At 40.8% G+C, this 14,789-nt stretch overlaps 1 protein-coding gene across 20 annotated transcripts in view; it reads left to right on the top strand.

The window, feature by feature from the left end:
* TTC3 (tetratricopeptide repeat domain 3) overlaps positions 1-14,789 on the top strand; it is a 148,014-nt gene that overhangs the window by 46,020 nt on the left and 87,205 nt on the right. For all 20 annotated transcript variants that reach the window (XR_006278693.1, XR_006278695.1, XM_043507493.1 and 17 more), the window contains 4 exons: positions 278-440; positions 567-615; positions 1,816-1,939; positions 9,336-9,393. Coding sequence is in view for 18 of the 20 variants with exons in the window: in XM_043507493.1 (XP_043363428.1) it covers positions 278-440; positions 567-615; positions 1,816-1,939; positions 9,336-9,393 (394 nt within the window). In the remaining 2 variants the exon portion in view is untranslated. The remainder of the gene's footprint in view (positions 1-277; positions 441-566; positions 616-1,815; positions 1,940-9,335; positions 9,394-14,789) is intronic.

Below are 14,789 nucleotides of genomic sequence, written 5' to 3'. Positions count from 1 at the left end.
ATTGGGGTTTAGGGAAAGGCATCTTCACTTTTCTCTGAAGCCAGAGATGGGATACTAGACTTGATAGATCATTAGTCTGTTTTGATGCGGCAAATTTTATGTAACACTGGCCATTCAACAGTTGGCTAGAACAGACAGTAACTTGTATGTTACTGAGTAGATCAAAACTTTAACTTGTTAAGTCTACTAAGACACTTTTTCGGCTGTAGATTAGTATTTTTCTTTTTTGAAAGAATCATCACTTTGTAAAAAAAATTTAAATTGATATTCACGGTAGGGTCATTATCGCTTCTGTGAGGCTCTCTCGTTGCTGGGAGAACATGAATGGGCCCTGGAAGCTAATGAGAGAGCCCAGGAACTCTGCAAGAATATTCCTGAGCGAGTTAAGGATCTTATTCTGCAAAACACAAAGTTAAGGAAGGAAATGGACGAAATTAAAGGTAGCTTTTTCTGTCTTCAGTATATTTTCTGAATACAATAAAGTACCTTGAACTGCAACTTTCCTTTCAAATGAATTAACATTTTTCAGTTGCTGGATCAGTGCTTTCTGTGTTAAATTTCTATAGGTCTGAAAGTGAGTAAACACAGAAGAAAGAAAATATTTTTTGAGAAAAAGTAAGTTAAAGCCAGATTTATTTTTATTTATAAAAATTAACTCAATTAATCTAAAGTTAATTTAATGTTTGTTTAAATAGTACAGAGCTTTGCTTAATTTACTATGTTATACACTAACAAGTAAAAATAAGGGGGAAAGAGGCAAGTATCTGAACCCAACAGTGTCTAATGCCCATTAATCATAATGAGGGGTAGTCGTGGAGGAGTGTAGGAAACAAAGTAATTAAAAAATATATTTCAGTTGTTTTGTGCTGTCTATTACTACCTCTAGATTGTTTTCTTTAGTTTTTTTAGTTTCCCCATGTTATAAATTGTAAATCTAAAAAATCCTGAAACATAAATAACTTTCCTTCTATCTCTGTTGCAGTACTGTAGCTATTAGGGAAGCAGATTGGGAAATATGTTCCATTTAAAGCATGAAAAGTTTAGATTTAGATTCAGCTAAACCACAGCAAATCCCTAGGGGTTAAAAACCATATTGAATCCTAGATATATGGAGTAATTGAGCACCAATCATCACATGTAATAATCATAGATTAATTTTTAGCATCACTGAAGTTTAACATGTACATCTATTGGGCAGTCCCAGTCTAGTCAAGTGTATCTTTTGGCTCTGTATATAGAACAATGTAGGATTTGACCCTTCAGGTATTTTTGTTCCCCCTCCACCTTAGTCATTGTTTATTTAGCTGTTTTAAAGTGCATGCCTATAAACTAAGCTTTTTTCTCTAAAAGATGCATTCGATTTTATTGTTACACTTGTAAGCTTTATGGCATGTGCCATTATAAAAAAGAATGCAGTAACTATAATTAAAATCAGTTTTCTGTAAAAATTAGTGACCTGAAGAAATTCCCTCCATAACCTCCTTTTCTGTATTGCAGAAACAACATTTGCTATAGCATATTGAGTATGATTTATGTGTAGACAGAAACGACATAAATGTACACTCTTTATAGAAAACATCACTTTGCTATTTGATTAGAGGTGCTGTCCACTTAGTTCTTTTCTTGCTGGTCAATAGTTTGAAGAACTTTTCAAGAGTTTGGTAGCTTGGTTACATGACCACCTCTTTAAATATGTCTAAGCTATCTGTGATCCATCTATTTATGGGGATTTTTTGCAATACATATATAGTCTATAATCTTAAGCATTGCCTATATGACTTACCAGCACTGAAAACATCATTTTATTTTCCTTAGAGAATGTGGTTCTTCACGGTCTGATTTATTCAGTTCTCAAGAGTCAAAAGAAATGGACAAAGAAAGGAGGAAAATACAAGCGGACTCGAAAGACCACAGCTGTCATCAAAAAGAGAATATCAGGGTAACTTTAATCTTTAAATTGTACTGTTACTGATTAGAAATTACTGTTAATAACATGTGCTTTATAAAAATTATGCACTTTCTTGATAGACACAGTTTGTATTATGGAGTACTTAGACACTGTCCCAGAAGCTCTGATAAACTGGAACTGACAAAACTTGGCTCACTACTCACTATCCCAACTTTGATGAGTATTAGGTGACCATATCCCCTCCTGAAGGGCTAGCAGCTTTATTCAGCTCATCTGTCTTGCTGCATCATGAAACTGAGTTCCATGCAGATTTCTCCCCTGATGCACACTGTGTGCAGCTTTGCCTTTCTTTCCTGATTTGAAGGAATAGTTGGAAATTGATTGGACAAGGGTGGAGTTTGGTGCTGGGGGAAGAGAAGAGACTCCCAGCTGGAGTAAACAGGGATTGTTCGGGGCTCACTGGAAGAAAGAATCCTAACTGACATTGCCTTAGTGACCAGAAAACCATCCTTACTTGCCTCCTGGCACAGTCCAACCTTCAGCCACAGGATTTTGGCCAGTCGTTATGTACTGCCACGAACAGTGGGCTGCTTAGTGAACAAAAGTGCAGTATTTTCAACCTCAAACATTCAAAAAAGTAGGTGTTTTTTTTTTTTAAAATTTGCTGTCCTGTTTCTGAGTTTTTAGTGTGCATTCAGGTCACATTTTTAAACTCTTCTCCGCAACCATAAAAGCTATGGGTAAAAATCCTGGTTCAGTTGAAATCACTGGGTGTCTTGCCAAGATTTCACACCAGAAACTTTTTAATATGAAACCTGAGGTTCTCATGCTTTATTGTGATTCCAGGAGCTGGAGGTTTCAGTAAAACACCAAATACTGGGACAGATTTGCAATGAAGTTCAGATGGGAAATTCCAGTTCACATCACTAGAAACAACACTGTTTGTACCTGAGCAACAAGACCAGACATTAGATAAATGTTAGAGAATAGATAGGAAAGACTGAAAATAATCTAACAGGACACCTAGTATTGACTTCAGATGTAAATCACTGGCAAGTATTGTAAATTCCCTGGAAAGCGATACCTTAGTAACATATAGGAATAAGTAATGATGGTTGCAGGAAAAAAAACAGGAGTACTTGTGGCACCTTAGAAACTAACAAATTTATTAGAGTATAAGCAGAGTAAATCTCTGTTAAGAATTTAGGCCTGGTATACTTCAGTGGGAAAAAACATGGCAGTGTAGATGTTACAGTACAAACCTCTAGTGTAGATGGGATTTGAAAAGGTTCAGTTTACCCTGTCTTGCAACAAGGGTACTCTTGGCTGGTACAAATCATATTACACTAGTACAGGGGCCGGCAACCTTTCTGAAGTGGTGTGCCTAGTCTTCATTTATTCACTCTAATTTAAGGTTTCATGTGCCAGTAATACATTTTAATGTTTTTAGAAGGTCTCTCTATAATATATAACTAAACCATTGTTGTATGTAAAGTAAATGAGGTTTTTAAAATGTTTAAGAAGCTTCATTTTAAATTAAATTGCAGATCTTATCAGTTTAGTGTGATCCTTACCCTTGCTTTTCCTTGCTGAGTTTTCGAATGTCTGGCACGTATTTGGAACTTTAAGCTGCACGCAGGCTTCTGAGTGATCGGTTGTTAACTGGCTCCGAGAGGGACAGAGGACAGATTTCATGTGTGAAAATACCTGTTCATACAGTTATGTGGAAAGCTGAAAGCATTGCAAATGCAATTTTCTTCAAACAGTTAAATTTCACTGGCAGGGACATTCAGCAGGTCAGAATAGAGGCCCCATGATCTCTCTCGGTAGCTTTAAGTGCACTCTGCAGAATTCCAAACTTTGATGCCCACAATTCTGAGCTTTTTAACTGAATGAGCTGCATTTCGAAATCTTCAACACCCATCCACTGAAAGTAGACAAATCCAAGTCGCTTTCTTTGAACTTCTCAGGTTTAATTAGAAAAGAAAGCATTGGGCCAAATCGCTGGAAATCTTGCAATCTGTCAGAAAATTCCGATTCCAGTTCTTGCATGTACGTTCCAATCTCATCGATGCTGACAGTGCAACGTGTCAATAGCTCTTTTATGTGTTGGAAGTAGCAGAAAGTCGAAGTTCGAATATCCTGAGGAAAAAAATGCTAGTTTTACAACAAATGCCTTTCATAAAGATCCAGAACCATTTGCCCTGCACCCTGGAGATGGAGGTTGAGTTCGTTTAGGTGAATGGTGATGTCAGTTAGAAACATGAGCTTACGCAGCCATTTGTCATCATCCAGTTCGGGATAGTTTTGTCCGTTTTCTGACAAAAGGGCCTTAATTGCATCAAAACAGTTTACAAAGTGCACCAAAACCTTGCCAAGACTTAGCCACCAAATGTTGCTGTGAAGTGGAATGTCATTATAAGCACTGTCCATTTCTTCTAGCAGTGCTTGAAACTGTCTGTTAGTCAAAGCAGATCAAGCAACAAGGACATTCACAATTTGCACCACTGTATTCATCACATTATTAAGCTCTGAATTAGAAATTTTAGCACACAGGTTTTCTTGATGGATGATACAGTGAAATTTGAGTGTCGGGTGGCCAATTTGATCTTCAAGTAACTTTACAAATCCCTTTTTTTTGCCGACCATGGCAGGAGCACCATCTGTTATCACACAAAATATTTTTCTGATGTCAACTCCTCGTTCTTCAAAAAGGTTTACAAAAGTTTCCGCTATATCTTCCCCCTTTGTTGTGCCATGCAGGCATTTTAGGCACCAAAGTTTCTCTTGGATTTCATTGGAAGCACAATATCTTGCAACAACTGCCAAACGTGGAAAGTTGTTTATATCCACGCTCTCATCAACTGCAACACTAAAACTGCTGTGTCTTTTAATGTAGTTGTCTGCTTTCCGTTAATGTTTTCTGCCATTTCACTTATGCGTGACTCAACTAATCTGGGAGAGACAGGCAGTTCTTTTATTCTAGATACGCATCTTTATTTGGCAAATCATTGAACAAAATCTCCGAACTGCTGAGAAAAACTTCTTTTATATATTTCCCATCTGTAAATGGCTTTCCATTTTTTGCAGTGCACTGTGCAATCTTCTAACTTCTTTCTGTGGCTTGATTTTTACTTACACTTAAGCATTTAAAAACACTGCTTTGCTTCTCATATCCTGCTACTGCCTTTTTGATCGATTCAGTCTTGTCTGCTTCGTCAAGAAAGGTTTTCTCGTGCTTCGTTTGAAAATATCGAACGGTTGATGTGCGACAAACAATACTTTCATAACAGAAAGCACAAACAGCACAGTCCTTCTTTTGAATAAATCCAAATGAATCTGTCAAAGAAGGCTGAAATGAACAGACATCTAACTTTGCTTTCTTAGGAGCTGACATTTTGTCAAATGTACCACTCAACTTACAGTGGGGGAAAAAATCGTGACAGATGGCACGCACAACGTCAAACGCAGTACCCTGTTCCACGTGACCTGATAGTGATGTAAGCAGCAAATCAGGACTTAAAAATATCCCTGTACAGTGGTGCTGGAACAATTTTTAAGGCAGGGGTGCTGAGCTGTGCCCCCTCTTGCCCTTGTCTGCACCCCTCACTGCCCCAGGCTGGGGCCAGTGGGTCACAGCTGGGGGCAGCTGCAGAGCCCCGGGCTGGCGGCCAGGACCCCAGGATGGCAACAGAGCCCCCGGGACTGGTGGCCGGGACCCAGGGCCAGCGGACGGGACCCTGGGTGGCAGCGGACCGGCTTCTAGGACCCCAGGATGGAAGCAGAGCCCCCAGGACTCAAAATCATCTCACATGCCGCCTTTGGCATGCATGCCATAGGGTGCTGACCCCTGCACTAGTGTAAAGTGTGTTTACACTGTTGGAACGACACCACTGGCTACAGGGCTGGGATAAACAAGGCCTTATTTGCTCAGCTCTCTCTAGGATCAAGATAAAACTGTATGCTCAAATGGAATGAAACTGAACAAAAAGCTCTCTGAAGGCATTCTTTCCTTTTAAATTCAACTTTTCTGCCTCTTTCTGACTCCCTTTAGCATTATCAGTTACTAGAAATTAACAGGTTAGTTATGTTGTATACTAATGGAGGCATGATGATTCATAATGTGGATCTTACACAGTGTAAAAAGACATTTGCCTGCTATGTAAATGTGAAAGAAATTCTGCCTAGCAACGTGAAAACAAGGTCTGGCTAGGAAGAAAGCTGATGTGGTTTCATTTCTCAGTAAATGGCTCAGAAGAGCAAAGAGTAGCAAAATAGAAAGTAAGATTGAGCAATGAATTAATTGGAATGCTCTTATTGAAAAGAGGAAGTATGATACACAGGATAAAAGGAGGACTTGAAAGCTTCAGTTTTTATGTATTTGTGGGTAGACTGCCTCTTATGAAAACATGCCACCTGTTGTTGAGCTAGGAATATCTTCGTAAAATAGGTCAGTATATGCTGTCTCCTTTAAACTGATAAATACTTTCTGTACTACTGAATTAAAAGGGGTAATATTTTAATGCAGTTTAGATAATAAAATTAATATGGATTTGAAATTGAATTTCAATAATACATTATAGAAAGGAAACAAGTGCCTTTTGAAACTTGGTGTCCTAGAAAAATGGTGTGAATTTAAAGAACTAGTATAAAAGAGGAGTTTCCATCGCTTGATATGGGAGGGAGACACTATCTGATTTCAGATTATCAGTGTTGCAATAAACTCTGACTGTAACAAACTTTGAACAGTGGCTTAAAGAATATTTAAAAGACTTGGTATGTCTTAGGAAATTGTATAGTTGTATCTATGCAAAATGTAGATGGATAATATTTTAAACTGTCATCTATTTGTTTTATTTAAACTACAGTTAACTTTATGAAGGTGGAAATATTTGGCCTTATCATGCATATTTAATATTTTGGGGGGGTTTTATGGTGAGCATCTCGTGTGTATGTGTGAGAGAGAGGGGTGGCAACATTTCAGTTCCTTTAAGAACTATAATTGATTAAAAAGAAAAGGAGTACTTGTGGCACCTTAGAGACTAACAAATTTAGTCTCTAAGATGCCACAAGTACTCCTTTTCTTTTTGCGAATACAGGCTAACACGGCTGCTACTATGAAATAATTGATTAGTGTTCCATAGTATGAGAACAAAGGGGTCACTCATTAATATTCAGTAAACATAGAACAGTACCACATGTATTCCTGCAAACACTGTTTGAAAAATAGCCCTCCTGGTTTAGATTTGAAAAGAATATAAAGTACAGCATGACTCTCTATTTGAAGCAGAAAAGTCTTCAACTTGTATAATGTAAAGGATATCAGGGAAGGGAAAAAAGCCATGTAGTGTAGTCTTCAAGGTGAAGAGCTCACATTTATTTGCTTCGTGGAAAGGCTTTTTGAAGAAAACATACTGTTCTCCTTAGAAAAAGGGGTCAATATTGGTTTAATGTGTAGAGTTGGAAATTTCTCTGTAGAATAAGGTGGATTATAGAATCCAATCTAAGTTGAAAGAGTTTCTTAAAACACTGTGGTTACTGAACATAAGTGTAATTGAGGAAATTGGAGGGATGATCTAGGCTCCCTCTTTGTGTTCCCTGTGATATCTCATCTACTCTCCACAAATTCAACCCCCAGTCCCTCTTTCCCCTCATCCTCACCCTCCCCACTATGAGTCTTGGCCTGAGGGTTGTCATACTGAGACCCTTAGATGGATGGGGTTGCTGCCAGAGCAATGCATCTAGGAGCTGTGATGCTCAACCTCTTGGGGATCAGTTTCCCCTTCTGCCATCCCCCTCTTAAATATTCCAGAAGCCTTGGAGTGGGCAGAAAAATGTGGGGGAGCTGATGCATTAGAGACTGAGGAGCACAGCTGTGCTGTTCTGACAGCTTCCCTAGCCTAAACTTTCAGTGAGGATATTAAGGGTATGAAGGGGGAGCAGAACGACCCCTTGTGGACAATTTAACTTTGATTGGTCTCCTACAGCTTAACAGTATCTTCAGTTTTATTTAAAAAAACAAACAGGGAAATTTAAAGATTAGCATTTTATTAAAATTTTACTGTTTTGTATGTGTGCTTTTAAGTTTGGGCATTTGTTTTTAGCAACCTAATCATTTTTAACAACTCTTCCCCAAGCAAATTAACACTTATCAGCCAAGATAGTACTTACACAACCTTATCTCTGTTCTCTGTGACATGTCACATGCGTACAATATCACTCTAAAATTATTGTGCTTCTGCATTCCTAGCATACAGTGAACAATTATACTACAAACACAACACTCCTTACTAATAGCAACAAAATTTAGTAAACATTCAATATTACAACAAGAACAGAAATCTTAAAAATGATAAAGGTTCCAAAGGGCAAATGGCTCCCAAAACAAAATCACAAACTAGAAAAGAGAATCCTTCCACAGAATCATTGCCATCTCTCATGAGGCAGAGTTAAGATTGTCTGGATGTCACTTTGATAATTTTTGATAATTTTTGATTTGCTTACAGTAGAGATAGTGTGGGGTTTCAAAGAGGGTAAATATGTATGAGAAATTGATGTGAATAGATGTATGGCTTTACCTTTGCTTTCCTTGTTTTTGTGGTTTTGAGTTGGGGAATGTTTGCCCATAGCAAGTGAAAATGTTTTTACAAAGTTTTTTATATTTTTTAATTCTTGTCAATATTATATGCAATCATGACAATGGTCTGTCCATTAAGCTTTTTAATTAAAAAAAAAAGAAATTGACATTATTTATTCACTTATTGTTGGCATAGAAGAAGCAGTACTTAGATAAAGTGAGGTTAGTGGCCTGGCAGACTACAGTAAGAAAAGCATGACAAAGGAAGTCATAGAGATACTTGTGGGAGAAACAGATGAACTGGGCTTTGAGGCTGGTTCACTGGTAGAGTGGAAGGGGTGGATGAAGGTTATGATATTGGAACAAATATTTAGGTCCTGATCCTGCAAACTCTTCCATATGGATTGACTGTATAGATATGTGGTGCCCCATGGACATTAGTGAGTTCTCGGCTGCACTTCGGCAGGCGGTTCTCAGGTGGCTGCGCTCGGCGGCGGCATTTTGGTGGTGCAATGTCCTGCGGCCGCATACAACTGCCCCGATGGGCACCATTGTGTCTGGAGATACCATGTTGGGTACTCCAGTCTAATGTATTTACAGTGAATGAGAACATAAGTGAGTTACTTTTACTCACCAAAGTTGATCACTTCTAATTTTACTTTTTTTAAGAGAAATTTGTCCCTATTTTAGTTCTTTAACTATTGATACCATAACCTATTTTTAATATTTTATTCAGATAATATTTATAGTTATCTGTAACATAAACATAGTTCTAATATGTCATTGGAACTTAATATTTATATAATATATGTTTTCTGTGAAAAATCAAGTTTGTTTATTTGTTGTTAGGTGACTACTGATGCTATAAGTGCAAAAAATAAAGACTGGTCTTCAGCACTTTCATCAGGTGAGTTAATTTTTAATTGACTGAGTTAGCTCTAAATGTAATGGAAATTTAACTTAGGGGGTGTGTCTTCTTTCCACCGCTTAAATAACTGTGTCACAGTCAAGCAGACTTGAAAATACTGTATACCAAAATCTCAGTAAACTGTCATTTGTCTTATATTTTCCCCCCTTCAATTGTCATATTGCTCTTCTCTTATCCAGCTGTCCCCTTCCTGTTTTATTCATCCATTGTTAATTAAATCTTACTCATCAGTATGCATTTGGAATTGAAAGTGGAACTAACAGACCAACGTATATGAGTCAGGCAATAGCAGCAGGTTAGACTATGCCTTTGGACAGGAGATGGGTCACTTAGTGATTACCTGTTCTGTTCATTCCTTCTGAAGCAGTGGTTCTCAACCTTTTTAGACTACTGTACATTTTTCAGAATTCTGATTTGTCTTGTGTACTCCCAGGTTTCACCTCACTTAAAAACTACTTGCTTACAAAATCAGACATAAAAATACAAAAGTGTCACAGCACACTATTACTGAAAAATTGCTTACTTTCTCATTTTTACCATATAATTATAAAATACATCAATTAGAATACAAATACATTTCAGTGTATAATATATAGAGCAATATAAACAAGTCATTGTCTGTATGAAATTTTAGTTTGTACTGACTTCAGTAGTGCTTTTTCTGTAGCCTGTTGTAAAATTAGGCAAGTATCTAGATGAGTTGACGTACCCCCTGGAAGACAACTGCATACCCCTATGGATACATTTACCCATGGTTGAGAACCACTGCTCTGAAAACCTGGCATTGGCCACTGCTGGAAGACAGGATATTGGGCTAGATGGACCTTTGGTCTGACCCAGTATAGCTGCTGTTGTTATGTTTGGTCCAAGATTAGAATGCACCATTTTTCTTAGTGTGCATGTATAACTTTAAGGTACATAATGATTTCAAGATACATAGTTTACTAATTAATACCAAAATCAAAGCTCAACATATTTAAAAAGAAAAATTGTAATTGGGGAGAAAAAGCACTTAAAGCTGTAGTGGTTTCCATGCCCCCCCCCACCCTACTCCCCAACTCTTAGTTGTTTTTGAGTTTAGACTATATAAAAAGGTACGATTCATTGTTTTATGTGGCAGTTCATTGTTTTATGTGGCAAGTAACTGTAAACACTGAAGCATAGCTCCACTAAACTCTTTTTTTCTGTATATTGGAATGAGGCAGGTTACTAAACGGAGAGTAATGTCGGAATAAAGACACTCCACATAGGTGGAGGAAAAAGTAGAGAAATTGAGGAATAGAGGATGTTCACATAACTGTCAGTAGCTGGCTATTTTGAGGTCCAGGAATGTTTCCTCTTATAATTATATGTATTTTGGGGAAATCTGGCTTCCATTTGGTATAAATTAGAAGTTAAACAATCAAGGGATATAGTGTGTAGAGATCACATAGCTCTCTAGCTATTGGCCCTATACACGCTAGCAGTCACTATCCATTCCTTATAAATTCCATCAATTTTTGGATAAGAACTTGTTTCTTGGACCAAAAAAAAAAATCTTTTGATAGAGGATCATCCCCATCTCAGGGGCGTGTGGGGATGGGGCTTCTGTTTCTGTGCCAAAGATGGAGATTTTAAGAGTTATGTAATTGTCCTCTTCAAAAAGAGTGTGCCTTTCCTAAATGTAGTTAACAATGTTGATATTTCCTGGTAACAGTTGTAAGTGGTTGAGGAGGCATGAGAGTTACTCTTTGCATTCAGAACTTGTTCTTGTTTAAAATGGTTATATAGAGTTGCAGACATTCCTGGTTGCTGAGTGAAGTGTGTGTTTACAATCTGAGGGCTTGTTCCTGCAAGGCACTGGGCCCTGTAGCCTGACCACGCAAAAGTTAAATACATGCCGCTTCTTTAAGTAGTGTCCCTATGTGTGCTTCACTATAGGTTTGCGTGCATCCCTGTGCTGTGGATCGGAGAATTTCGATAGCAGTCCATCCCGCCCGTGCAGCTCCTCGCTTGCCACGAGGCTAGCCAACATGCACGGGCATTTCCCTCTCAGTTCCTTCTCAACCACTCCTGGCTAGAGACGGAGTTGAGAGCTATCTGTTTATGGATCATTAAGGCTCCGTGGATTTGCAAATTTAGCCTCACTTGAAGCTTTTTTTTCTTCAAGTACCTTTGGTTTTTCAGTTGGCTGTGCCCAAAAAAAAAAAAAAAAGGTGAAAAAGAAAAGAAGAAAGGATTTGCCTCCCGCCAATCTCGGGACCTCCTGGACCAGGTTATGCCTGACTCTCCAGGCTTCAAGGAGTGTCCGACCTGCAAGGAATCCATCCCGGTAACAGAGGGACACTTGCAATGCGTTTGCTGCTTGGGGGAACAGCACAATACACAAAAGTGTGATTGATGCCAGCAGCTAAAACCCAAGTCCAAGAAGGACAGAGAATTGAAGCTTAAACGTCTGCTCACAGAGTCAGCCCTTCCACCCCCGGAGTCCCGGTGAGAGCTGTTACTGCAACCTTTTATGTCAAAGGCAGATGATTCCAAGGAGATGAGCCACTCACACAAAACCTTTAAGAAAAGGTCTGAATCCCCACAGCGAACCTAGATTGAGCTGGAAATGTTCCTCGACTCCATCCTTATCATTGGTACTATCGGCATCAACGCTGAGTAGACTGACTACTCAAGGCTCACTAGGTACTGAGCCGACAGAGCAAGTCAGTCAGCCCAATGAGCATGGGCAAGGAAGCTCTGTTACCAAGAGGGTGTGAAAAACATAAAAAGTCCACCCTAGGGAAGGCCACATTGTCACGTCAACAGCACCAACACTGGTGCACGTGGCACGGGCGGACCATTTGGTCAGGCCCACGTTGCTGTCTCCATCAGTACAAGCCAATCAGCAACAACAACTACTGGCACCAACGCTCCCTGCCCTGACAGAATTCTGGTTTGCATCTGACCTCTCCGTATCTGATGTACCTGACTCACCCATACTCTGCACCAGAGCCCCAGTACCGAGCTCCCCCAGGGCATTGGAAGCGATGGCCTCTCCGTGCCATGCACTGCTCTTCTCCTCAGAGGAACTGAAGAGTTAGCAAGAGGACCTGGTTTCCCAGTGCTCCTCATACCCACCATATTGGCCTCAACTCCAGCATGGGCAACAGGTATACCGCCTGCCAGCCCCTCAACCTCCACTGTATGGGCAGCCCCGGTATCAGCTGCCAGCCTGCTACCTCCAGTGGCCATACTGGGACCAGCCCAGAGACAGAAAACCTCCAGGGTCCCGGTGTGATACAGCAATCTAGGAGATACCCTCCTTCAGCAGCAGCATCAAGGACCACAGAACCTGCTGTACAACTGATGGAGAAAATCGAGCCTTCAGGCAGAAAGAGAGGGCACCCTTCAAGCCTGTGTATCGTTCTCCTCAACTGATCAGGCGGTGATGCCTCCTCTGCCATCCATGGCGGGTGACTTCAAGTCATTGCAGGATTGGCCCAGGGTGTTGCAGAAGCCCTACAAATTCAACTACACGAGGTGACTGAACCACAAACTGGTAGATATTCTACATACTTCCACCTCTGCCTAAGTGCGCTCCCTGTAAATGAGGTGCTTCCATACTCTGCCAGAATCGTATGACAGACCCCAACCTCCATCCTGCCAATGTATAAGTGGGTGGACAAAAAGTACTATGCTGGCAAAGGGCACAGAGTTACTGTTTTCTCACCTGCCTCTGAATTCTATTATAGTGGATGCAGTTAGTTCTAGGGGCCTCCAGTACAAATCAAGGTCCACTCCATCTGAGCGGGACAGAAAATACTTAGACCTGTTCGGCAGGAAAGTATACTCATCTTCCTCTCTGCAGTTATGGGTGGCTAACTACCAGGCTTTTTATTAGCCAAGTTCTACCAGAATTACATGAAGTTAAATTCTTTTATTGATCCGCTGCCAGATTCTTATAAAGACCAATTATCAGCCATAATCAGAGAGGGCCAACTGGTAGCGAAGACGTTCCTCCAATCCGCTCTAAATGCAGCAGGTACGGCAGCATGCCTGATTTCCACTGCGGTGGTTATGAGAAGGGCTTCGTGGCTGCAGTCATCAAGTTTCCCCAAAGAGTTCCAGGAGACAGTGGAGGACCTCTCCTGTGAGGGAATGAGGCTGTTCACTGAGAAGACGGATGCATCCGTTCACATACAGAAGGATTCTTCGGTGACCCTCCGCTCACTGGGAATTTACACTCCAGCCTAGAAGAGGAAGCATAGCCCTCCGCCACAATTTAAGTTCATCGCAATATATGCCTCAGTATCAATCACAGAGGCCCTATGAACCTCAAAGGAAGAAATTGAGGTTCCCTAAGCGGAAGCAGTCAGGACCACAAACTACTTTGTCACAGCCATCAATATCAAAATGGTAGTTTTGACGAGTTGGTCTAGGTGCCCATAGAACACTCTCTCTACTACCACACACTGGGAAATCCCTCTCCTCCTTTCAGAGATGGCCTCTCCCCATTTTACAGCATCTGGGAACAGATAACCTCCGACAAGTGGTGTTTGAAATCGTCCAGAACCGGCCAATGGGAGCTATGGGTGCGGCGCATGGAGACCCACTGCCCCTCTCCCCCCAGGGGCCGCAGAGACATGCTAGCAGCCAGCCACTTCTGGAAGCAGCGTGGGGCTATGGCAGGCAGGCAGGCAGCTTGAGCCCTGCTGCACCTTTGGCCAGGAGCTGCCTGTGGTAAGTGCCTCCCGGCCACAGCCTACACCTCGCACTCTCTCCTGCATCCCTGCCCCAGCCTGGAGCCCCCTTCTGCACCCAAACTGCCTCCTAAACCCCGCACCCCCTCCTACACTCCAATCCCCTGCCCCAGTCCCCTCCTGCACCAAAGTTCCTCCCAGGAAAAAGACTTGTGTAAAGGGGCCTCTCAAAATCTAATAGCCCCGGGCCCACAGGAGAGTTAATCCAGCCCTGCCCTCCTCCTCCTCCTCTACTGATGCCTTTCTTTTCTAGACCTTATATCTTTCTTGCACAGAGGTGCCACATGTCCCCAAATTATGCCTAGCTGGCATTATGTAATTAATATGTCCTACGATAGTTCTGTGAGGGACAACTGAGAACAGGCACTGTTTGAGGTTGACACTACTGATAATTATTAACTTCTCGCTGAGACTCTTGCGGGGGCATCCATGATTCAGGGCAACATACATCTGTGTCATGTTGTTCTTTGTGTACTTTTTCTTTTACATGATTTGACGAAAGACCAGTTTACCTAAGTCCCCAATGATAGTCACAATTAAGCAGTTTTCCCAGCCTGATGCTAACAGAACTCTGCTCCCCAAATCCTCTAGCAGATGTAGGACTTCAGGTTACCAGACTTATGTCAGAAGCACCCTAACAGATGGCTC

The sequence above is a fragment of the Dermochelys coriacea genome, chromosome 1 (genome assembly GCF_009764565.3).
Source record: "Dermochelys coriacea isolate rDerCor1 chromosome 1, rDerCor1.pri.v4, whole genome shotgun sequence".
NCBI lineage: Eukaryota > Metazoa > Chordata > Testudines > Dermochelyidae > Dermochelys > Dermochelys coriacea.
Note: the sequence above shows the minus strand (reverse complement) of the source record. Positions and strands in the feature narration are given on the sequence as shown.